Source organism: Corythoichthys intestinalis, chromosome 10 (genome assembly GCF_030265065.1).
Source record: "Corythoichthys intestinalis isolate RoL2023-P3 chromosome 10, ASM3026506v1, whole genome shotgun sequence".
Lineage (NCBI taxonomy): Eukaryota > Metazoa > Chordata > Actinopteri > Syngnathiformes > Syngnathidae > Corythoichthys > Corythoichthys intestinalis.
In genome coordinates this window covers 14,663,327-14,688,316 of record NC_080404.1, presented here as the reverse complement: position 1 = coordinate 14,688,316, position 24,990 = coordinate 14,663,327, and the positions used below count along the sequence as shown (strand labels likewise).

At 40.8% G+C, this 24,990-nt stretch overlaps 1 protein-coding gene across 1 annotated transcript in view; it reads right to left on the bottom strand.

The window, feature by feature from the left end:
- Positions 1 to 17,194: 17,194 nt before the first annotated feature.
- The window catches only part of itga9 (integrin, alpha 9), a 91,840-nt gene continuing 84,044 nt past the window's right edge, over positions 17,195 to 24,990 (bottom strand). The window contains exons 24-28 of the mRNA XM_057848312.1: positions 23,204 to 23,329; positions 22,993 to 23,112; positions 22,826 to 22,921; positions 19,058 to 19,177; positions 17,195 to 18,892 (exon numbers count right to left, since the gene is read on the bottom strand). Coding sequence (XP_057704295.1) covers positions 18,794 to 18,892; positions 19,058 to 19,177; positions 22,826 to 22,921; positions 22,993 to 23,112; positions 23,204 to 23,329 — 561 coding nt within the window. The 3' untranslated portion in view covers positions 17,195 to 18,793. The remainder of the gene's footprint in view (positions 18,893 to 19,057; positions 19,178 to 22,825; positions 22,922 to 22,992; positions 23,113 to 23,203; positions 23,330 to 24,990) is intronic.

The following is a 24,990-nucleotide window of genomic DNA, read 5'->3' as shown; positions in this document are numbered from 1 at the left end:
GTGACGCGGCACATCAATGGAAAGCAGCTTCAGAAGGAGCGTGTAGCAGCGATGAAGAAAATTTATTATATTTTGGTTGATTTAATAATTTATATTTTTCTTTGATATTTCAAAAAAAACCTTCAAAATCGCAGATATGTTGCCTGTGAGCTAGTAATTTTAGCAAAACATCGTCAGCCAGCGTGTTGCCTGTTTTGATTATGTCATCAAACAAGAGGACTAAAGTTTTTTCACACTATTTTGTGGTAATCTTTCGGTCTTCGAAACCAAAAACCGATAATTTGTAGCGGGCGATAGTGTTCGGCGCCGGATTTTCGGTCACATCTCTAATTTTTACATTGAACAAGATGAACCAAATGAACCAAATGTTATTTAATTATTTGACCAATTATAAAATTTTCTCGGATTTTGGCATGAGATGGATTAAGTTGTGATTGGACATGTCAGAGCAGACACTACTCTTTCTTACCATGAAAGAATCTTGAAAACCCAAAATGAGCAATTGGAGACTGGAAGGAGATCAAATTGAGAAATATTTGTGACTGGCACAAAATAAGGTTGCTCCGCGAGATCAGCAAAAAAGGCAGCTTCGAGGCAAGTTAAAGAAATAAAATACTTTGCTCATCCATATCAGACATTACTGAGATTGTAACTCCAAGTAAGGAGATAAAATTGAGACGCATTTGAGATCGACACAAATACTCATAGTTGTCTCTTGGTGAGATCTTGAAAGGAGACAACTGTGAAAATCGTGCCAGTAGAACTATTTTCAAGACCGTCTCATGTAATGCTCACTATGAGACTTATTTCTCAAGAGACAAATTTGAGAAAACTGAGAAAACCACTGTGGTCTTAATTATTATTGATTCATTTCTCAGAGATGTAAATGAGACATGAACAAGATCTCATCTTCAATTTTGCTTTGCGATGGTATCCATCAAAACATACTGAGGAATCATTTGTTGTACCATTGATGACAACTTAAATGTGTTTAATTAAACATTAAGATTAATTCTAAAGCCTGAGTTATGCTTCATCCTTCTGTGTTTGTACGGTTTTGGGGGACTCTTGACAACTTCCTCTAGTTTTCTTCCGGTTACACAACAATGCCAACGGAGATGGAACGCTTGAATCTTCAGCTCATCAACATTGAACAGTAAATGTTGATCCTACAAATGTTGAAGCGCAGGCAACGCAGAAGACCGTTGTGGAGGTGGTCGTTAGCGCAAAAATGTTTGTAAATGGTGGTGATTTCGGGCTGAACCGGAAACAACAGTCTGAGCGGACCAATCACAGTCCATTTGCGTCACGTCACCACGCGCTGACGAAACGCGTAGTCAAAATTTTGTGAAGCTGCACGTCAGGCTACGGCGAAGGGTCGTAAATTGGGTCTGCCTTGACGGCGTAGGTCCGCCCATAACTCGGCCTTAAGGCTGAGTTATGCTTCTGCGTCAGACCTGTGCTGTCAAGGAAGACCCGATTTACGACCCTGCGCTGTAGCCTGACGTGTTCCTATTGAATTTTCAAACACTAGCATCACGTCAACTCATATGACGTGGCGGAAATGGACTGTGATTGGTCCGCTCAAGGTGTTGTTTCCGGTTCAGCGCGAAATCAGCGCCATTGTAGAATAGAATCAAAAATTATTTGTCTACACGCAAAAATGGACCAAGCCGACGGGAGTATCATCGAAGAGCAAGTCTCGTCAAGACATCATAAAGATTGCCAAATGGCGAGGTCAGCGATTGAATAAAAAATATGGAAGAACCACCGAGACGTGTGTGTTCGGAATCGAGTGGGCACACGAAGTGATGACCCAGTTGGCCAAAAACTGCCAGCTTTTTATCACTTTATGTCGTATTTCTGGTTGGTGCACTTCATTATTTATTGTGTACATATGTTTGCTGTGAGTCTGTGACTTATTTATGTGTCACATTTCAAGTATCCGAAGAATAAAGCACATATTTAGTGCCAAAAGAGTTGTTTTGATGTTTAATTTTCAACAACAGACGATACACGATACATCTTTATATTAACATCAAGGCTTCCAACGCAGTTTGGGAAGTTCCATAGACGCCAGAAATCTGCTATGGCTTCCCACTGGCTGGTTATAGAACACGGCAAACAAATCGGGCTGGAGGGCTTTGCAGACCTCGGGCAAAACGCTGGACGCAGTGCTTGACGCCAGTTTGAAGCTAGCAGCCACAGCTAGCTGGTTTCCACCAATGTTGATGAGCTGAAGATCCACATTCAAGCGTTCCATTTTGCATTGTTTATTTTTTCTCCGTTAAACTAGACAAGAGGTAGTCAAAAAGCATGCCCCAAAACTGTACAAACATAACGCCACACCCCTCAAGTGGCTTGGCAGTGAATTACAGAGCAATGCGTCACCTGGCTGGAGAACCATCGAATGTCGAATGACACCGTAGTCGCTGCGCCGTCACCGCAATGCGGGAGCATAACTCAGGCTTTAGAATAGTTTCATTGTACCTCGACAACCAAGCAGTCTTGATTAATGGCCAAAAATGTAAAACTATTGTAATTGCCATTGATGTAATGATTGTCAAGATTTGTGAGCGTTTTTTTTAAACTTTACATCCAAAGCTATTGTCATTCTCCGATTCCACCGAGTTGCTGCTGTCCCGTGCAGTGTCGTTACATTAATAGACTGTGTGGACACCAATTCAGCCCACTGGGATACATTTGCAGCCTGATTGAAATTACAAGCCAAAAATGCTTAAAAGTTTTTTTTTTTTTTTTAACATACAGTGATTGTTTGTTTAGTTTTCAGGTTTAAATGGACTTTTAGCCATTGTGCTGATTCCTATGGGACAAATCCAAAGTACCCTGTAAAAACAGGAACTACTAACATTAATAGTTTGATTCAAGTCTACAAACAGTACAAGTAATCATTTTGGATTCCGCGAAGAAGCCGGAGCCTCATAACTAAGGCATGTGAGTTAACCACAAAACAAATACCAATACTTACGTGTTTTGCTGTACTTGTGGATCCAAACTGATTAGAAGCTGACATCCCTGAAGTACCCTGAAAAAACAGGAACTATTAACATTAATACTTGCATTCAAGTCTTCAAGCAGTACAAGTACCGTATTTTTCGGACTATAAGTCGCAGTTTTTTTCATAGTTTGGCTGGGGGTGCGACTTATACGTGAAATTATTAACACATTATGATATCATTTCACATGTTATTTTGGTGTTTTGGAGTGACACTGGTGGTTTGGTAAACTTGTTAGCTGTTCTTTATGGTATAGTTATCTGAACAGGGGTCGCGTTAACCGAATATTTTCCGTCGTTGACCGATTTTTTAAAACGGTGACGGAAAAAACTGAAGTCCATCTGTCATTTTGACAGGTTGCAATTCACACCCCAGACCACAGGGTGGCGAGTGAGCATATTAATTAGCTATTGTCTCTCTTGATGCATGACGTCGTTGGCCTTACTCTGAAAAATGTCAAGGCAACTGAGTGTCCGAAGTTTCTTCAGAAAGCCCCAAAACGACGATGGTGTTGATAAAAGAGGTGAAAAAAGAGGGACTGCACAAGCGGGCACGCAATTCAAGTCCATGTGCACCAGGAGGAAAGTGTGAGAATGCGTTCAGGCCACAACAGGTGAACTGTTAATTTCATTGTTCCATATGTAGCCTAGCTACTGGAGCCACAGTCAGCTGTTTTTGTCAGTGCGGAGAAAAAGTTACATATTCATCTGCTTGATGTGTGATGGCACGGTGTGGATTCTCTGTTAAGCTTGTTCGGACAGAGTATTAATTTAAAATGAATGAAAACTAAATACTATTGAATATGTTGAAGCGGTATGCAATGTTAAGAGTCTTGTTAGCTCGAATTGCTGTGTCCAGCCGCTGTAGCTGTGCTGCTCTCTATTCAAGCTGGAACGCGCGTGGCTCTTAAGTGTCTGTCACGTGACTGTGTCGTAGCCGGTAACGCGCTCGGCCAAATGGACACACAAGTACGGAAGGTGAATTATGCCAAACAAATGGTCACCACAATGTCATTATCATCATTTTAAAAATTTAAGTGACGGGTGAAAATAGATTATGACTGGATTTTTATGACCCTGTCAGTCAAAATGACAGACAACGAAAAAGTCTAGCGTAACCTCTTTATCTGAATAACTCTTAATAGCTATGGCCATGTTCGCGTTCTGCCTTTGGCAATGTGTGTTCAATTGTATTATTTACTTTTTTATATTGAAATGCATGCTTTCAGTTTGTGGCGCTTTCACGCCCATGTGGGGACGCACTCGCACTTGTTTATGTGAAGAAGAGCGCTCACACGCCAGAAGAAGACCGACAGCTACGTAGCTCTGAGTGAGTGGGCGAGTTAGCGGGAGAGAAACACAGCTGCGAACCTATGTTCATAGTTTATGCTTGTAAATTATCTCTATAGAGGCAACTCCTGTGTGTGTGATCTTTTCTGTTGTTGTTGTGTGTTTTCCACCCGCGATCGGACACTTAGAGCCAGTTGTGTGGTTGTTTGAACGATGTGCTAATGCTAGCGAATGCATGCTAACCGTTTGTGTCAATGCTGTAATAGCACCTAATTATCATTTATTACGTTGATGCAAACCTGTTTGGTATCGAGGACGAAATTGATTCAGCAAATTATACGAACGTCCAGCATCGTCATTTGGGAGTTTAGCTCGCTGTATAGCCAGGACCGACCCGTAGCATCCTGGTGAGGACAGTATATTCGCATTTCGCTGTTCATGCACTGTACACTTATTCAGCATGTTGTTCTCTATTGTATTTTCATATTAAATTGCCTTTGAAGATGACATGTCTGTTCTATGTGTTGGATTTTATCAAGTAAATTTCCGCCCAAAATGCGACTTATACTCAGGTGCGACTTGTAGTCCGAAAAATATGGTAACCATTTTGTAATGCGGGAAGAAGCCAGAGTCTAAGAACTGTAAGGCAGGGTTAAACATGAGTTAAACATAAAGTAAATACAAATACTTACATGTTTTGCTGTACTTGTGGATTCAAACTGATTACAAGCTGACATCTTTGGTTCGGCAACATTTTCACAAGAAGCTTTATTTATTTCATCGTATCTCTTATCATTGGATGTTGTGATGACATTTCGGATAGATCCCTCTATTGACGTGCATTGAAATCCTGCTCTGATGTTCTGCTTTACCTCTTGGCGGATCCCATCTTGCTTGCTAATCTCTTCCACCACATAGTGAGCTTTGGCTGACCAACACTGAATCTTTACCTCCAGATCAAATGTGCCACTAATTGAGCAGGTTTGCGCTATGAGACGTAGCTGGCTGATGATATCAGACATAAAAAAAGACAGATTGGTGTTGATGGCACGCAGGTTGGCACGTTCACGAGAATCCCGCATGTAGTTAAAGCTGTCCTCCACTTTTTGGGTGGCATCTTTTACATTTTCAAGAAGTAAACTGGCAGAATTTTCAAATCTTTGCTGTGCTTCATTGGATTCATTCTCCCCAGCTTGCTCTGCTGCAAAATGAGCAATGGTGACCAGCATGTTGAGTGTTGTCACATAATTTTCATTTGCTTTGCTTAAAAGCCTAAAGAGCTCTTTCAGCTTAATGATAAGAGTCCTCTGAAGGATCTCTGGTTTCGTGAGCTGCATGATACAAGGCATTACCCCTAGGTCATTCGCAGCTTGAAGGTAGCGCTCAGTCAACATCTTTAGCTCACCCTCGTAAGCGGTCAACTCTTTTGAGTGAAACACACTTTTACAAGTTAGACTTGTTAGCCTTGCAGCCTCCTGGATTCTCAGCGAGCACTCTGATAAGAAAGAAAGTTGCATTTGAGGAGTGTGGAGGCTGGCTATCTGTGATATACCTAAAATTCGATCGAGAGAATTAAACAAAATTTGAACGGATAAACCCCAGAGGATGCAGAGTCCCTCTAGCTGATCAACCTGACCATCAGATGAAGCCATGAACTCCATCAGGTATCTTGTGTTGTTCTGGGCTTTGTTCAGTTTGTTGTGCAAAAGCGTCAGTGTCTCCTGGTTGTCACTTTGAGGGGTTACATGTGATGATGTCAGCAGTTGCACAGTGTCAGCACACCAGTTCATCGCTTCAGCAAGTTGCCATTTCACATCGGCTTTAGATGACTGATGTCGTCGCAGATCAGAGTAAATAATGTGAAACCAGGGTTCGCTTCCTGGCAGCAGAACCTTGCGAATATTGTTGATGAGGTCAGAAAACTGCGTACAGAGTCTGGAGACATTCCCCATGCCCATTGATGAACTCATGGCCATTTCTTGAGCAGTCTGGACTAGCTGAGGTGTCAGTGACACCAATTCAGCCCGAAAGCTCTCCAAAGTCTTATTGTCGACAACATCCATAATGGCTATAGCATCCCTCGTTGCTTGGGAGTAGCAGTTTGACAGTTCAAGAACAGCAGTGCACACCCGGCTGAGGACTACCACATCTTTTTCTTTTGTCGCGGTCACAACTTCTTGTAGGATGGGTAAAAGTTCAAATTCGAAAGGCTTCTGAATAATTTTAGGCTCCTCTAAGACATCTCTGCCTAAATCGTCAGCAAATTTAGGAGACAGCTCCATTTCCATCAATTCTTTATCTGACTCAGACTCATCCCGTTCTGTTTCTGTCTCAATGAAATCCAAAACTGAGGAATCCAAACTTCTCAGCCCGCGCTCCTCATTGAAGTTGCAAGACTCATCTTCTAAATGATCAGGTTTACGAGCGTCCTCCCGCGAAGGACTGAGTAGATGTGGGTGCTGGCGGCCATCCAGTCCTTCCCTGAGGACATTAAAATGGTGGATAGCAGCATAAGCATTGTCAGAGAAGTTTGAATAGTACTCCACATCCAGTTTTTGACCTGAAAGCGTGTCACTGACCAATTGGTTCATTTTGCTTTGACAAAGCTGAGCTTGTTTAAGCAGCACCAGAAGGCCGTTCCTATATATGGGGTCTTCGCTGTGGTCCAAATACCTCCTGACTATGTCCATCATCAGCTGCATGTGACATATTAGGTTGGTCGTGTGTCCACTAAAAAGCTCGAAGTTTTGCTGTCTGTATGCTGCGTCGCAACCACTGTGCTCATTCATCATCTCTTTAATGGCAATACTCGTAAATTCCCTGATTTCCATGACAATGCTGAGCGCTTCCTGGAACTGCTTGACCCCTTCTTCCCATTTGGGAAACATTTCATGTAGCTTTTGAAGCGTTTCCACAGAGTTGTCAGCTAGTTCCAGGGACAGAGAAGCAATCTGGGCTCGGAGTCTGGTAAGACACACTCTGGAGTTCTCCACATTCTCAAGGCTCTTTGCATCATCAGCTATAGCAGAGAAAAAACTGGCAACTTGGATCATTCTATCCAAGTAGTATATGAATTCTTCTACTGGTGACTGAAGAAAGCTCAAATCGATCTGTGTGGAGGAATCTGCGTCCAAACTTAGTTTCACGACTCTAGAAAGTTCTTTGAATGCAGATGTTGTGACCAGAAATATGTCTAATAGTTGGTGAAGAATGGCAGTCATCATTGCTCTGTCGAGACCCTGTTGGAGTTCCCTTAATGAAGTGCAGATGTTTTGAAGGTGTCCCACGTGATCCTCTGGGGACTTAAGGATCAGTTTTATGTCAGACCACAAGTCAAGAACATGTCGACAGTGGAGCACTAGTCTGTGCTGAAACTCTCCTCGAGAAAGGTTAGCCACGGCCATGCAGTGAAACACAAGATCTCTAACCAGGCAATCCAAGTCACGACCTGGCAGCATCGACAAGTTGGACCAACTTTCCAGTAATTGAAATAAAAGTTTCCTCTTTTTTGTGTAAAAACCTCCAGGTCCCAGGGGTCCGCTTTGACATTCGCTTTTCAGTGTGCTAACAATGTCATCCACTGTGCTCTTCACTTTGTCAATTATGTAGCTCTTGGCATCTTGCGCCTCCTTGCTCGTTGGGTGTTTGATGGTGGTGCAGGTAGCAGTGTGCATCATGGGTATGCACCTCCTCAGGGTCTCTAAGTTGTTTCTAAGGTCTTTGGCCTGTAGGGGGTCCTTTAAAGAGTCTGCTCTCTCCCCAGTCAGATGGCTGAGTAAAAGCAAGGCATCGGAGAATACCTGAAAAACCCTGAGCAGTGAGTGGATATCTGAGCAGGAGGCGAGCGCGGAGAGATGCTCGGTCACTTTAGCGGCAGCTGAAAGAATTTTTCTTACTGTAGAGTTGTCAAGCACTAGCAGAACCTGAGGGGGGGAAGCAAAAATAGGAATACTTAGAAAATGGCTGCGCCAAAGCATCTCGACAACACCCTGGCAAGGTTTGACATTATCGTACCATGGTACTGCGGTGTATTGTGATTGTTATTATTGTCTTTGTGAGGATAGAGTTTCTAAATGTATAAATGTATTGTAAAGCAAACCATACTTTGACTACACCCAGAAAAACTGATTGTGCTGCAGTGACAAGTTCCTCTTTGTGCACTGTCAAGGTGGGCTGAATGCTGAGCTTCTGAGCCACCAACAACACATGTTGGCCTGACACTGTGATTGGCTCCAGTAATAAGCCCATTTCCTTACGCAGCACATCATCATCAGTGTCACTGACTTGTCTAGAAACAGACAAATAGGGGTTATTTTGTTGATTAATTTTGTGACTAATAGCCTACACAGTGTACACCAATGATTCACAAAAGACGAGAAGTGTAGTGCTAACACACAAAATCTTGGCAAAAACATTCAAGTAAACAAAACAAAAACCATTTTGGGCTTGCAACCCCCGGTTTATTGTACTCACTTTGATGCCACTGCTGTCATGTTGTCAGTTGCTTTAGCCAAACTTTGAGCTGCCTCCACTAGCTGGCTGAAGTGTTCTGGCTCCTCTACGCTCTCACACAGCAGAACAAGGTGACACAGGTGACAAGCAAAGGGCGCGACCACCTGGTCTGCCACCGCTGTCCTTATCAAGCTGTGGTCCAGTAATGAAGACATTGCGTACATCGAGCTTCCAACTGATTCAACCAGAAATAGATGTTCTATGCTGTTTGTTAATAATTTAGTGCTGCCTGCAGCATGTGCTCGATGACAGCGTTTCTAAGCAATTGGTGTCACATGACAGTTACGCTTGTAGCCTTTGGCACTACAATATTTTATGCCAGTCTATGGAGGTAGATTTGTGTCTTTATTATTCAATCCTAAAAAAATGTTGCTTCAATCAAAGTTTATTCTCAATAATCTGTGTAATCTATACGTAGGCCTAGTATATAACCTGTGATCATTTAAATTAGTGCTCACGTATATGGTTGAGCATTGTTTGAATTTAAACGGTTCTTTTTCCGATTCCACATTCCGATTCCGGTTCCAAACGATCCTCAATTCCGATTCTTTTAATAGGCAGGGTCTAAAAATATTGCATATTTTATATTAATTTCTTAACTTCTCGATTTATATATATATATATTTTTTTAATCATAAGAACTTTTAATTAACTTTGCTGTGAATTTCTCACAGGGCTATTTTTAACTTGTGTATAAATATCAGTCTTTGAACTTAAATATGATGAAGCACAGGAGTGCACTTTCACAAAGATGTTTAGTTTTCAAAAGCTCACGGAGAAAACATTTACACATAGGCTTTTGCCTATGTTTTACAGTGTCTTATGCTAGGGTGACCATATTTTGACCAAAAAAGAGGATACTCGGCCCGGCCTCAAGATACTTGAATTTTACTCGAAGATCACTCAAAGATGCCTATATCACCTACTTTTTTTACTCAAATGGTTACTCAACAGGCTTTATTCTTCCTAAAAAAAAAAAAAATTGAATAGTAAAAAAAAACAATGAATAATGATTAAAAAAAAATTAATGTAATGCAGAGTTGCAGACCCATGGAAATGTAGTCCAGTCAATACACACACACAGTAGGCTATGTGCCAACTCAACTTTATTTTAAATTACTATCGCGAAAATTGTCGTTGACAAATTGTTATTCCCACTCAATTTTTATTATCATTCAATGTTCTAAATTGTACGCAAACAATAACCGAAATAAACTGACAAGCTATTCAACCAGCCTGTTTCCAAATGCAGCAGTTCAAAACTACATTGCCCATAATGCCTAGCGCGGCTGAGCTCCCTGATTGCTACCTTTTTAGCGACTACGGGAACCGTGGCAAAATCAGACTTTGCTATAAAAGTTTACAATCATTGGCAGCGGAAAGATGCGACACCAAACAGGATTTTACAGATTACACCAGTACAAATCTCCGACAGAAGTCATCATTTGCCATTGTATACTTGCCTGGCACGGCCAGACTGTTCTCCCTGTATTTTTCAAACACTGAGAGAAAAGTCTGGGAACCAGCCCATTAACGGCCTCTCGAGCAGGTGCAAAATCAATCGACAAATCAGATTTGTTTATTTGCGTGACGTGTTCTTAACGAGCAATGTCACTCTTGAGCGTCGAAAGTCGTCTCCACAACAACACAGATGGTGAACAGGAGAGCCAAGAATATGTTCCAATCCACGGTAAAATCAGTTTTAAATGACCAAAAACACATCGACACGTGTCGTTGACAACAGTCTGTCTCGCGCTAGCCATGTTGAATAAACTCCGCTCTCCTCGTATGTTTACTTCCGCGCGCAAGTACCTCGTCCTGCCGTCGTCGTTTTACTAACGTCACATCTGCCCGTCGCTGATTGGTCCACTCCGCTGTCTGTTTGCTGTGGCTTGCTCCGCCCTGGAAATTGTATCCGCTGAATGGTGGCCAGACTCAATAGCTGGAACAGCGGTGAATCTGGTGTACCAAGCAAATTGTATACGTATTTATGGTAAAAAAAAAAAAAAACTCATAAGAAAGACAGCTATTTAGAATATAATACTAGCATTTAACCAAATAAACTAATGCAGAACAATTACAAGACTCATACAATATACTGCATCTCTGTGTACACGTATAACCCTATATACAACAGAAGACACGTGATCGACATTAACAGGAGATAAACTTACAGAAAGGTGTATAGAGCCACGTCTTTTAGAACTTATTGAACTCCTTACTGTAGTCTGACCTCTCGCCAAACCGCCAGTAGATGGTGGTAATTCCCATGAAACAAAAGGGTAACCTGCCAACAAAAAAGAAGATCTACTCCTTCTCCCGCCCCTACTAGTAGGAGCCACGTCAACGCCGGCAGGCGCTGCCCCCTACCGGCCAGAGGGATTCTCTTCAAATTGGTCCCGAGAAAAATCATAAAAACCAGACATTTTCATGAATTTATGAAACCCGGCCGGACGCTCCGGAGGGCACGTAATAAGAGGACTTGTCCGGGCAAAAGAGGACGTTTGGTAACCCTATCTTATGCTGCAAGCATTTATTGTATTGCATCGTTTGTTTTAGGTGGTATTTCTACAAGTTAGTTAAGGGCTTGAGTGTGCTGTCCTTTGATCTTAAGTTGACTATTTTTTAAGTTTGATTTCTTTCTTAACTGATATATTGTTTATCCGTCCACAAGATATCACTGCTATCCTTGCTCGTTAGATTATTTTGTAGCAGCTCATTGCTAACGTAGCGCCAGGAAAGTGTGATGTATGTGTTTAAAAACACATTAGATTAGTGATGTCCCGATCTGATCACGCGATCGGAATTCGGGCCGAGTGCGCAATTTTTCAGAGGATCGGAATCATGTGAACAAGATCGGTTATTTAATTTAAAAAATATATTCATGTTATTCTGCTTCATGCTCATACACGCTCTCCCTCACCCTCCTGCTTTTCTTGGTCAGCAGTGCCCTAAAGTTAGCTATTTAAAATTAATGATGATTGACTGGGGTGTAGCTTTGATCTTACCAGGGAAGCTTAATAGCGCTACCATCAAAGGCCCAAATCATCATTTAGCTTTTTAAACACTAGTGGTAGTGTTCTGTGGCAACTCAATGTGTATGAGAGAGGCTGTTCTCAGCAGCGTGTCAAAGTGTGAGTGGATTTGAGTGGACTCACTCAATGAAGCATTTAATAAAGACAAACATTTTTCAACATGATTCTTGTTAAAAAATAATTCACATTATGAAGGCGGCACGGTGGGACAGTAATATTCTTAAAACGTTTTTTCTTTTTCGGTATCAGATCGGGACTCGGTATCGGCGGATTCTCAAAATCAGGGGACTCGAACTCGGGTACAAAAACGTGATCAGGACATCTTTACATTACATTGTGCACTTCGGCCATGCATAAATGAATCTGGTTCAGTTTGTGTTGGTGATCCCATTTCATTGTTGTTGTAATTATTTTACTGAGACTAGTGCATTTATTTACTGAATCTGTAGCCTACAGAGCTGTTGGTTCCTTGTGCCGATGTCTATCTGACTCCAACACTTCACAAGTCCAAATGGTGCAGTGAGTTATGAATATACTAGTATGTTGTGTACACATTTACACCATAACCAGTAGAGGACGCCAGAAAACACACACACACACAAAATGACACTATCTTTCACTCTAAAAATTTTTATCATTCGATAAATATACAACTTTAACATCATTAAAACCACTCAACACTCTATATTGGAAACGATATTCAGTGACAGTAGTATATTCAGAATAAACCCCCCCATAGAACTTGTGATTGGTGGTGAAAGCTATCAAAATTATTTCCATAACAGTTGAAATTTACCCTCCTATAGATGTGAAGTGTCGCTTGTATCTTCATTCAGGTTTGAATGATCAAGGAAGTGGACTGAAGATGTGCACAGTATATGCTTTCATGCCAGTGAAAATCATTGGTAACTTAAGAAATGTGTCCCATCCAATCAATGTAACACAACAAGATAAAAAAATAAAATAAAAAATGTGAGCCTCTCAACACTTCAGTCTTAAAGAAAGTCTGAAATCTAAACATACATTGATATTTGGCATTCCACATCAAATTGCAAATCATTTCATCCAAACACAACTGAACGTGGGTTTTAAAAAGTGAGTATTGGTAATACGCATGTGTGCGTGCGTGGTGGGGGGCAATCAAAACTTCTTTGGGAAGACTAGAGTTACACATTTAGGTTTCCATTGTCAAGCTTTAAATGTTTTCACACTTTGAAATGTTATTTTGCGGGACAATTTATACACTTATTGGTTATTGATAGCATAATTTCACAAGACATTTTTTACCTTATGCAATAAAAATGAAAAATACCAAGGCTCTTGCTAAGTGTTTTACGTCTCATGTCTGAGTTATAGTCAACCAGGTTATGTCAAGTGGCAGCGGTTAATTTGAGGCAAATTTACCTTTGTGAAAGGGGTTTGATATGACTTAGGCAACTACATTACTCGGCTGACTGATTGCTCATGCTATCTGAAAGTAGGCCCCAAAGAATTCATTCATGTTAGTGATTTATTATAGCCTATCCCCACCTATTTTTGGGATATGACTCACACTACAGTCCAGGCCCACGAGGGTCCGCTCACGTATACGCATGAGGCAGTGGAGTGCAACTCAAATTTCCTTCTCCAGACTCCAACAAATATACTGTAATTATATAGTAGTAACATTCTGTAACATAATCAAACCTAATACACTCCGCCATTGTCAACTGGCACATAAATCTTATGATTTATCTTACGTCCTGACATCAAGTCAAACACCACTTGATTGAATTTAGAATAAGGATGTACAGAACACATCATTTGGCACACCAGTGTTAATTGAGCTATTTAAAAAATTGCTGTATTTATAGAATGAACAGCGCTACATCACACTGACAGTTGGTTATGGAAGTTTGGCCCCGCATCCAACCAAATAAACCCAGCATAATATTTCAAACACCACTCAGTATAACACTGTGAATCAAAACGAACACTCCACCCACAATAAGTCTGACGGTGTTCCACCTGGGAAGTTCCACAGCAGTAGCTCAAACAAGAGCATACACGTGTACCTAATTCAGAATTTTTGACATTTGGCTTAATCTTAAGAGTTAGCTGGGGTAAATTAGTCGGTGGAAGATGATAATTAAAAAAAAAAAAAAAAATCCGTACAGTCTGTTAAGGCCGAGTTATGCTTCCGCATCAGACCTGCGCCGTCAAGGAAGACCCGATTTACGACCCTGCGCCGTAGCCTGACGTGTACCTTTTGATTTTTCAAACCCTCGGGTCACGTCAACGCATATGACGTGGGGGAAATGTACTGTGATTAGTCCGCTCAGACTGTTGTTTACGGTTCAGTGCGAAATCAACGCCATTGTAAAACATTATTTTTGTACACGCAAAAATAGACCAAGCTGACAGAGGTATCATCGAAGAGCAAGTCTTGTCAAGACATCATAAAGATTGCCAAATGGCAAGGTCAGCGATTGAATAAAAAAATGGAAGAACCACCAAGGCGTGTGTGTTCGGAATCGAGTAGCCACACGAAGCGGTGACCCAGTCGGCCAAAAACTGCCAGCTTTTTATCACTTTATGTCGTATTTTTGGTTGGTGCACTTTATCATTTATTGTGTACATATGTTTGCTGTGAGTCTGTGACTTATTTACATGTCACACTTCAAGTATACACAGGTTTGGTGTCAAAAGAGTTGTTTTGATGTTTAACAATTGGCAGTTCACACACGATACATAATCACTGAGTGCCTTGGTGCTTTTATGATAACGTCAATATCAAGGCATCCAAGGCAGTTTGGGAAGTTCCATAGATGCCAGAAATCTGCTATGGTTTGCCACTGGCTGGTTGTAGAACACGGCACACAAATCCGGCTGGAGGGCTTTGCAGACCTTGGACAAAATGCTGGACGCAGTGCTGGACACCAGTTTGAAGCGAGCCGCCACAGCTAGCTGGTTTTCACCCGAGGCTGGAACTCTCTATGCGGCATCAAAAGTTGGACAGACCGCCCCTAGACAGTCTTCTGCGTCGCCTGCGCCTCAACATTTGTATGATCAACATTTATTCAATGTTGATGAGCTGAAGATCCACATTGAAGCGTTCCATCTTGCATCGTTTATTTTTTCTCCGTTAAACTAGAAAAGAGGAAGTCAAAAAGCATGCCCCAAAACCGTACAAACATAACGCAACACCCCTCTTGTGGCTTGGCGGTGAATTACAGAGCAACGCGTCACCTGGTCGGAGAACCATCGAATGTCGAATGACGCCGTAGTCGCTGCGCCGTCACCGCAACGCGGGAGCATAACTCAGGCTTTAGTTATTTATTCATATCAGGGCTCCGGAGTGGCTATGTTAGCGCAAGTCAATGGTCCCTTCCTAGCATGCCAACAAAAAACAATATTAACAGATCTAACCTAGTAAAATAAATTCAAAATGCAGATCGTTGTTCAAAATACCCACGCGGCCAAAACAATGTCACACAAAACTGCCGTAATTTATTTATTTCTGCAGGACTATTTTTTTAGATGCGTAATGCGACCACAATAGAGAGGAGTACTTCAGCCACTCGTGCTCATGCTGCATTCCAGGAAGTTGGGAAGTGGGACTTATCCCACTCGGATGGTACCAGTTGAGACCTCAACGCGTTCCAAGCGTTTTTAAAAATTTTTTTTACCTTGGCCATCAAAAGACATGTTGACCTGCTGCAAACATGGCTTCCCGTAAGTGATCAAATAGTGGAGGAAAAACGAAACTGCCTTATTCGTGGTACTTTTTTTTCCTGACTTCGCGACTAGGGCCTCCCAGTTCGAGTGGCGTTCCAATGATATTTTTCCTGGTCGGAGGGAAAACGCCGATTTCCCACCTTCCTTGAATGCAGCATCAGTCTACGGAGTCTTGACTAAAGAATGGCAACATAGTGAAACGTGCATTTAGAGGCCGTGGAAACAAAAGAAATGGGTAAATGAGAGTTTCCACAAATTCCCTATGAAGAACAAGGAACAATAAAAACTGTGGATACTAGCTGCTGGCTACGACATAAACACACCGGTGGAAAAAATACTACTCCGCTCTGCAGCCTGTTACCTACAGAGCTACTGGATTACAAATGTTGATGTTCATACTGCAGTTATTGACGTGCAATGGTAAGTTTTAATATCTTCATCCTGAAAACATAGCCAACACTATTGATTGCATGGGTTATCGATGATTTTCATGCGTGCATATGTTGTTTTTTATTGGCATGCTAGGATGGGACCATTGAATCAGTGCTTCGGCCACTCGTGACTTGTGCTAGCTTAGCCACTCCGGAGCCCTGAAATTAATAAATAACTAATAAACTGCACGGAATTTTTTGAAATCAACTCCACCGACTAATTTAACCCCCACTAACTCAAAGATTAAGCCTAATGTCAAAAATTCTGTACTTTCGCCTTAACACTGATACTATTTGATACTTTTTTTTCCCCGACAGCTGTCAACAGACAAACATGTAAAGGAATGCGTAGGTTATACAGTTAACTTGTTAATGAAATTTTTGTGACATTTTTGTTTGATGGTGCGCGTTCAGACTTTCTAATGTAAACTATGTGCCTTGGATCTAAATAAAGGTTGGGAAATATTGATGATTTAAACCTCCGTGAATCCCCCCCCCCCATCAGATGCAAATTTACAGAAAAATTATGTTATTCGTTTGTGCTAGCTTTGTGCTGCTATCGTTTTTGAGATATTAAGAATTCTTTTATAGGTCAATCAGAGGTCAACCGGCACCCCATTTTGATTAAAAATGGTGTCAATTGTTTGTGCTTTGTTTGTGCTGTAAAATGTTTTTGTTTGTGCTGCTATTGTTTTTGAGATACTGAGATTTCTATTTTTAGTGATGACGTCACTCACAGCTTTTTTGGATCAAACTCCCGTGGCTGACGGAACGTACCAACTCTGACAATACAATAACAGAGGGGGTCCCAACAACTAGCGCAAATGTAGCACAAATAAATGGCACCCGTTCCGGTCCATTTTGCAGTAAATGGGGGGCTTGAGATATTAATTTCGAGTGATGACGTGATTTACAGCAAAATGGACGCAAAGGGGTGCCATTCGTCTGTGCTACGTTTGCCCTAGCAGTGGTTCAGTGAGTAAGCCTCAGGGGTTCGGTGAAGGTTAAGAAACGCATAGCCTTATTTAGTACGCTGACTAAATCAAGGCAAAGTGGCATTTTAGACCAGGTTTTGGACTGGTTTGTCCTCACTTTACAGGCTTTATTCCATTTCTTTCAAATGCTAGGCCTCTATCTAATGGGAGGAGAAATCAGTTTGCTCAGTGGAAGGTTGACTGGTACTTGGCATGAGGAAGTATAACAGATCTACAGACAGCGTGAACTGCGTGGATAATGATAAAAAAAAAAAAGCGTCATTTTACGCCATGAAAACTATGTGATGCAAGGATTCGTTCATTCATTGATTTCCGAGCCGCTTATCCTCATGAGGGTCACTGGGGCGCTGGAGCCAATCCCAGATAACTATGAACAGTAGGCAGGGTACAAGGACACAATAGGCAGGGTACAAGGAAACAAAAAAACCATTCATGCGATAATAAAACGAGAATGTAGACATGAAAACAAAGAAAAAAAGAAACTGTGTGAAATGAAATGAGTTTAATTTCACTTACTAACGTGAAAATTAATCAAAATTATCTGTAGTAATTTAGAAAACTGGAAGAAATTTGAACATGAATTAGATCTTAGTTTGCTAGGTGTTGAATTCGTTAAAAAATACAAATAAAAAAAGGCTTTATTACGAAATTCCGAAGGGTTTGGTGAATGCACCTGTGAAACCCGTGGGATTCGGTACCTTTAGCAAGGTTAAGAACCACTGCTCTAGTTGTTGGGACACCCCTCTGTGATTAAGAGAGTTGGTACGCTCCGTCAGCCGTGGCTGACGGAGGGGCTGCGACTGACGTCATCACTCGGAATTAATATCTCAAAAACAATAGCAGCACAAACAAAACTTTTTACAGCACAAACAAGCACAAATGAAACACGAACGATTGACACAATTATTAGCCATTTTTAATCTAAATGGGGGGCAGATTGACCTCAGATTGACCTATAAGAGAATTGTAAATATTTTAAAAACGATAGCAGCATAAAAGTTTGACATCATTTTTATATAAATGTGCATTTGATTGCATCTGACTTCACAGAGGTATGATTTAAAAGAAAAAAAACATGGCCCATAAGGTGTTAATATTTCTTAAAACCTCAGCCAGATTATTCACTGCACTTTGTGGGCCAACTCTGCAACAGCAGCAGAGGTTACAGTGTTTTTAACTGTGTGTGCGTGTGTGTTCTTGTGTGTAAAACATAACATTACTGTTTGATGGTATCAACAAAAGGGTAGACGGAGAAGATCGAGAAGAATTGTCCACTCCCTAAGTAGGGAACATTTCCACTCTGTTGAGGGTTAGATAAATTTCTGGAGCTGAGAAATTCAGGCATATCAGACATCAGTGCTTTTAGGAAAACATACGACGGACGCGGTATGTTTAGAATGGCGCTAACTCCTCTTCGAGACCACTTCTTGCACAATATGGCTTAAAGTGTCAAAAAATAAAGTTGCTTCTGTAACACAGCCCTGAGGTTTTTGTCGTCCACCAGAATCCACATTCGGACATTCGACCTGCAGCTCCTCGCCGCCAGCTGGAAGTTCTGGCTATTCTTCGTCACCTCGCAAATTCCTGGATCCCCACCCTCGAAAACATATCAAGTCTCCAGAAAATATGGAGAATATTCTTCTTCTTCCACATATGGAAGGCTTGTTGAGCCTGGTGCCAACAGGACGACGAGGCTGAAAGGGGAGCCCCGTGCCGTTGGATTCATTCTGACCCAATCCCTAAATCTCTTTGGCTCCACGAGGACCCCTACCGCCGCTGCCACCACCACCACAAGTCTCAATGGTTCTTTTCCATCCAGTCCCAGCTATCATCACTGTCCTTTCTGTTCCGCTCCGCCTCGATGATTTCGCGGTACCTCCGACGGAAGAAGCCCATCTGTCCAAAAAAAAAAAAAAAAAAAAACTTGAATTTTGGGAGAGCTGCATTGTTAGCTGTTAACTTTTTGAACATAAACAGTACTGAATAACAAAATGCAGTGGCGAAACATTTGACTAATAAGCTTTAAGAAACGGCAAAAAGTAAAATCAGGAATAATTTTACCTTCCATAGCAGCACAGCGAGCAGCAAAAAGATGAGGATGCCCACCAGCAGACTGATGGCGATGATCCAGCCCACCACATAGCCTCTGGGCTCCTGACTGTGTAGCGCCTCAAAGATCAGCTGTAATACACATAGAGTATATAAACATAAAATAATGTATTTAAAAGGAAAGACAGGTAGTCCCCGGGTTACGACGTACTTGACTTACGCGATTTCGACTTTACGACGCTGGAGTCTCGTCCGCCATTTTGTATCCAGTCGTTTTATTGTTTTGTTTTGTTAAGTTGCATAAAAAGTACCTTATTTTTTATTTTACTTCAATAATATGATGTGGGTAACACTTTACAATAAGGGTCCCTTAATTAACATTAGTTGATTTGAGCTGAAAAATGTTTTCGAAACACTGCTCTATTGCATTTAACGTGTTTTCTGATAAATGAAGGTGATTTTTTGGTCACTGCTTCCTAAAATGAACTTCATTCATCTTATTAGGTCAACACCTCTCTAAATCACCCACTCCCTTTTTAAATATAAAGTCTCAACATATCAAAAGTAATTTTTCTTTCCTGCTTATATAGTTAAGAGTCATTCTCAGTACATTGGCCTCCTGGATCATCCATCATTGTCAGCCATGTGCAGTTCAGTTAAAAAACACATCATCACAAAAGCTTCTATTATCATCTACTTAGTTACCACTGCTCTTATTTGTGTTTGATTTTCTCGCTGTGACTTGTGCTTCCACCACAATTAGATGAGCATTTTTATTTTGGAAATAAAGAAGTTTGTGAATGCTTTCATGTATTTAAGCTGCACTAATTTCACTCAAATGAAAAAGAACATTGTTTTGCAACAATCCTAAGCCTGTCTTCATGCTGGCAAACAAAATATCATGGGATCTATTTATTTACTCATGCAAAAATGTTGGACAGTCCATTTTGCCAGATATTTAAGGACACTCCCCAATTACACAAGCTGTATGACGTCCTAGTAAAGGCAGCTGCCTAGCTTTGAAATGCTGGGCTTTGAAATTCAATGTGGCGTGAGACGGCGAGAGAGTGCGAAATGAAGATAAACTCTTTGTTGAATAGTTTCCCATGTTAACACATTCGTTCGTCTTTTAGTTTGGGAATGCGACAACTGTTACAACCTGAAATCTGTTCATTTTAGGAACGTGAGTCTCATTGTACGTCAAGGGATTTACTGTATGTCACTGTGTTTACATGAAACGAGTAATGAGGAACCCAGCTTGTTGGTAAGCTGTAAGTAATACAACCCGGGGTCCCAAATGGTGTGGATGTGTGTTTACTACTTGATGTGTGTGGGGGAGTGGGTGGGGGTGAGAATGTCTGGAGCATAGGGTCAGAATGCCTGTTGCTGGTTCAGTATAACGTAATAATTTGATGGATGCTACCTAGAGGATCAGGGGTCTTCCATTTAATCATCATGACTGATCTTTGGAGCCATTCAATCAGTCAGCAAACGACAGGGGGGGCCCATCGGTCTTTGTTTGTGGTAGAAGTGCCACCACATATCCGACGACCTCAGGTGTTCCCCGCACGGCTCAAGACATTACCATCCGACAGCAAATTTACAGTTTGGTAAGGAATTTTAACATCAGAAATGGCGCAATAGGAGGTCAATCCAAACACAATTTGTAGAATAGCCTTCTAGTAGCACATAAGTAAGTATGTGCTTATTTTAATTTGAAAGAATTTTGGTTAAACTGTAATTGATTACAATTACATAGCCAAAAAGCAAAAAGATCTGAAGTTGAATTGCCATTATAAGACATTTAAATTGTCAAAATAAATAGCATAAGATGCACATCTTTCTTTAATAATTGGCCATTTAAGAGGCCTTAAACTCCAAGTAACCTTAGCAAAATGATTTTCTAATAAGGGTGTAACGGTACATGTATTTGTATTGAACCGTTTCGGTACGTGGTGCTCGGTTCAGAAGGGAGGCGTACTGAACGAGTTTCTGACGTAATGTAACCCTTACTTTTTGAGGCTGTGAGTCGATCGGGTTACAGTTTCTTTGTGTAGATTATATTTACTCAGTCTTCTCTACTATAATGAGGACCAACAAGGTAGGACAGAAACGTCAACGGTGTGACATCGTGGCCGCTGCGAGGACGCAGTGAAATGCGGGCGTTAAAGTCAATCAGCCAATGCACACCAGTCGCAGTGCGGCCGCGTGTTTGACGTGTCCCAGAAGTGGCTCAACACGACACACGCGAAGAGAACGTCAGAGTTTATTATCTGACACGAGACGCGACCCTCCTACGTCAATACTCCTACTGGTAGCTAGGATCGGGCAGTCTGGAAATCACTCATGTAAAAATACGGTGGATCCGGTCGATTTTTACACTAATATGCAATCGTAACCCACTTTTGAGTCCATCAGATCTCTTGAGTGGTAGATCGGGGCACAGCTGACTTGTCTTTGTTGATTTACTGCTGTTTTCTCTGCTATAATAATAACCAACACGGCCCCGTGTTCAATACAAAACCCTCCTACCACAACAAAACAAGTAGGAACAAATATTCACATACTGTAGGAACTAAAGTTATACAACAATATACATGAATACTACATCACATTTGTAAAATATAAACACATAATAAAATAAATAATAGCCCATTTAAATAAAATAAATTGAAACGAGCTAAAACACCTGTAATTAAATAATAACAATAATACATAGATCCTGCTTACACAATTAAATTTATTAATTTCTGTGTGGCGCTTTAACTTGAGAAAATCCCCCAATAAAGCTTTTGAAAACCGTTCATAAGAAAAAAAAAAGATTCATTGTGGCATTTCATTTGTAAAATATATGTTAAAATCATTGTCATTGGGATTGCTTTTCTCTTTAGCACAGGACTTCTTTTTTATTCTTTCTTTCAGAAAGTCTTTCTTTCCGAAAGAAAGCTGACCAATACGCGGGGTCTGAAAGACAAATTGTTGTTGGATTATCTTTAAATACCCGCTACTTTTTGAGCAGAATTCTAGCTTTGTATAGGCTAATGTTCCTATTGCTGAAAGCACAAAGGTGTGTAATAAACAACTAGCACACTTATATTTTGCATTTTGTTTTCTTACCGTACAGAAAATGAACCGAACCGTGACCTCAAAACCGAGGCATGTACCGAACCGAGATTTTTGTGCTGAACCATTTCGGTACGTGGTAGTCGTTTCATAAGAAAAAAAAAAAATTCATTGAGGCATTTCATTTGTAAAATACATGTTAAAATCTTTGTCATTGTCATTGTCATTGTACCGTTACCCCCCTATTTTCTAATGTATCTTTTTTTTTAATTAGCTAATTTAATCATATTTTCCTATTTCTGTCGACACACACAACACACACAAGGCTGAATAAGCAGTTTCTGCTCTTGCAACCCTCTTTAAAATAAAATGATGTATTTTAAGCCAAAAGAACTGTTGTGTTTCATAGAACAATATGTCTATATGCTGCCATAGCAGTTCATGGCACATTAAGCCCCCGAACTATTTTTAATTTGTCCGTTTTGCCGTAGAGACCCCCCATTTACAGACAGTGTTAGTCTCTCCAGAAGAAGAAACGGTATAAAACAGGAAACGCTCTGCTCTTGGGGATACGCTGTGATACTAACTTTACAATCTATCAGAATGATTTCCCTAAATGCAGTTTGTAATAAAGAAATCTCATCATCGTACAAAGCTTTTCGTTGTCTTGGTTTCCCTTGGCCAAGGCAGTTGTAACACTAATACATTTGTACTCACAGAGATATCTTCTGGCAAGCCTTTAGGCACCTCCACTGTCCTATCATTTACTTGCACGTGGCCTCGTGTCACAAATTGAACCACAGAGGAAGTATCCTGCGGAAAAGACAAGATTGCATTTAGCTTTTGAAGATCACGATGTTATTCAAGCGACAACCACCTCTTACCGTTTTTAGAATTTCAGTATTGAGTAGAAGTTTGATATCTATGTTCAAAGCTTCTTCTTTTAGCTGTGGCCCCAACGTGCAGGTGATTGTCATACACGCTCTTCCTGGCCGGTCGCAGTCCTGACACAGACAGTCAAAGAAACGTGATAAGCAGACAGAAAAGAAAAGGCCTGAATGGTTGTCAGGAAACGTGAGAATGGTGCATAGTTACCAGGACTTTGCGGCCTGATTTGGTGAAAAAGGCAAACAAAGTATGGAAGATGCTCTCTCGATCCTGGGGGATCATGCATGGTGCCGGGTTCCTATGTGGGGTGCAGTTTCCTCGGCTATCAGCCACCTGAACAAAGATGTTATTTTTTATTCACTATTTAACCCTTTAACACCGAACGTGTTGGCAGCGACGCGTTTACGCATGTCGTCTTTGAAGCTTAGTCACTCTGTAATTACGTCACCCATGTGCTGCTGGTTGGTCTCATTTGAAAGTACGGAAGTTGATGTCCACGCCAGTTTTTATTTGAAGTCAATCGACCATGAAAAACGGGAGATAATGTCATTTGAGTTTTATAGTTTTATTGCACTCATAAATATGCATTAAAACGCTGCATTGACCATGTATCTATTTCCATATTTCCATCATTTCTTGTCCTTTTTCAAAACCGAAAGCAGCACAAAAGACTACATATATCCCAAGAGCCGTTGTGATGTCAAGGAGGGCGAACCGAATGTGGACATTTTTAATATATTTCCGAGCGAGGTGCCAACTAAGGAAAAGGAGGCATGCTGAAGCAAGCAACGGCCAGTTTGAGCGAGTGACTTTGAAACGTGCAGAATGAATCTAAAACTAAATTTAGCGCAAGCTAATGCATTATTTCAGTAACTCAAGGAAGAAGATGAGCCGTATTTGTCGTTGTTTTCCTGGGATGAGTCGGCGTCTCGGCGAGTAGAGGTGACAGGCTGACAGCAGCGCGCAAACGGCGAAAGAGCAGGCTGTGTGACGTTGTGTGTGACGCAGCTCCGTGACCTGTTCATGCAGAAGCTTTATTGAGTTCGCAAAAAAAAAAAAAAAAAAAAAACTTTATTGGGTCGTATGCCAGAAATATTAGAATTGAACTGAACTGCTTGTCAATATTTTTTTAAATACTTTTTTTCAATGTTATATATATTTTTTCTTCACTATAATATTTTCCAATTTTCTAAAGATGAGTGTTCGAGAAGCTTGGTTGCATGTACTATATACTTTAGATAAGGTGATGGGTATAATACCTAACTTCACAAAGAGATATCCTCCAAACCCTTTTTGTGTCAGATGATATATATTTTTTTTTTTCTCACTATTTTGCACTACTATATAATCCGTTTTGACCATAGTATGTGTAAAGGCCAAAAACGCCTATGACCATACTTGCTGTTTGTGTTGAATTGTCAAACATAAAACTATTCAATCTTATTTTTTTCTATTGAATGTTTATCCTAACAAGTAGAATAAATATTATCAAGCTTCAAAACGTTTGGTCGAGCATGTTTGGTTGTCAATGGGACATCAACATTACAAATTTTGAAAAAATATTTTGGGATTTTTTTGTCTTTTTGGGTCCAAAATGTGGATTATAATTGGTCAGTGAAGAAAACAACAGTTTGGACATGAAGTTCAAGCTGTCCTTAAAAAAGGGACCCAACTTGGCCATTGTGAAAATGTTTTTCTTTAAAATATAAAGGCAACATCAAATGCATGCAAATTCGGCCAAAATAGGCTTAGGTGTTAAAGGGTTAAACATCTAATTGATGTCATTTCAGAGGAGGCATGTTGGAATTAATCATTTAAGTGACCTAGGCTAGGTCATAGACATCATCACTACTGACGTGTCACTTCGTCATTCTTTGCGCGACGCCTTATCAGAGGGGGCCGAGCTTCATTTAGTAATAGCCGAAGACGGCACACGCTCATGTCAGATTTAAGCTTGAATTTACTTACGACTGGATTTAACTACAAACGTTGTA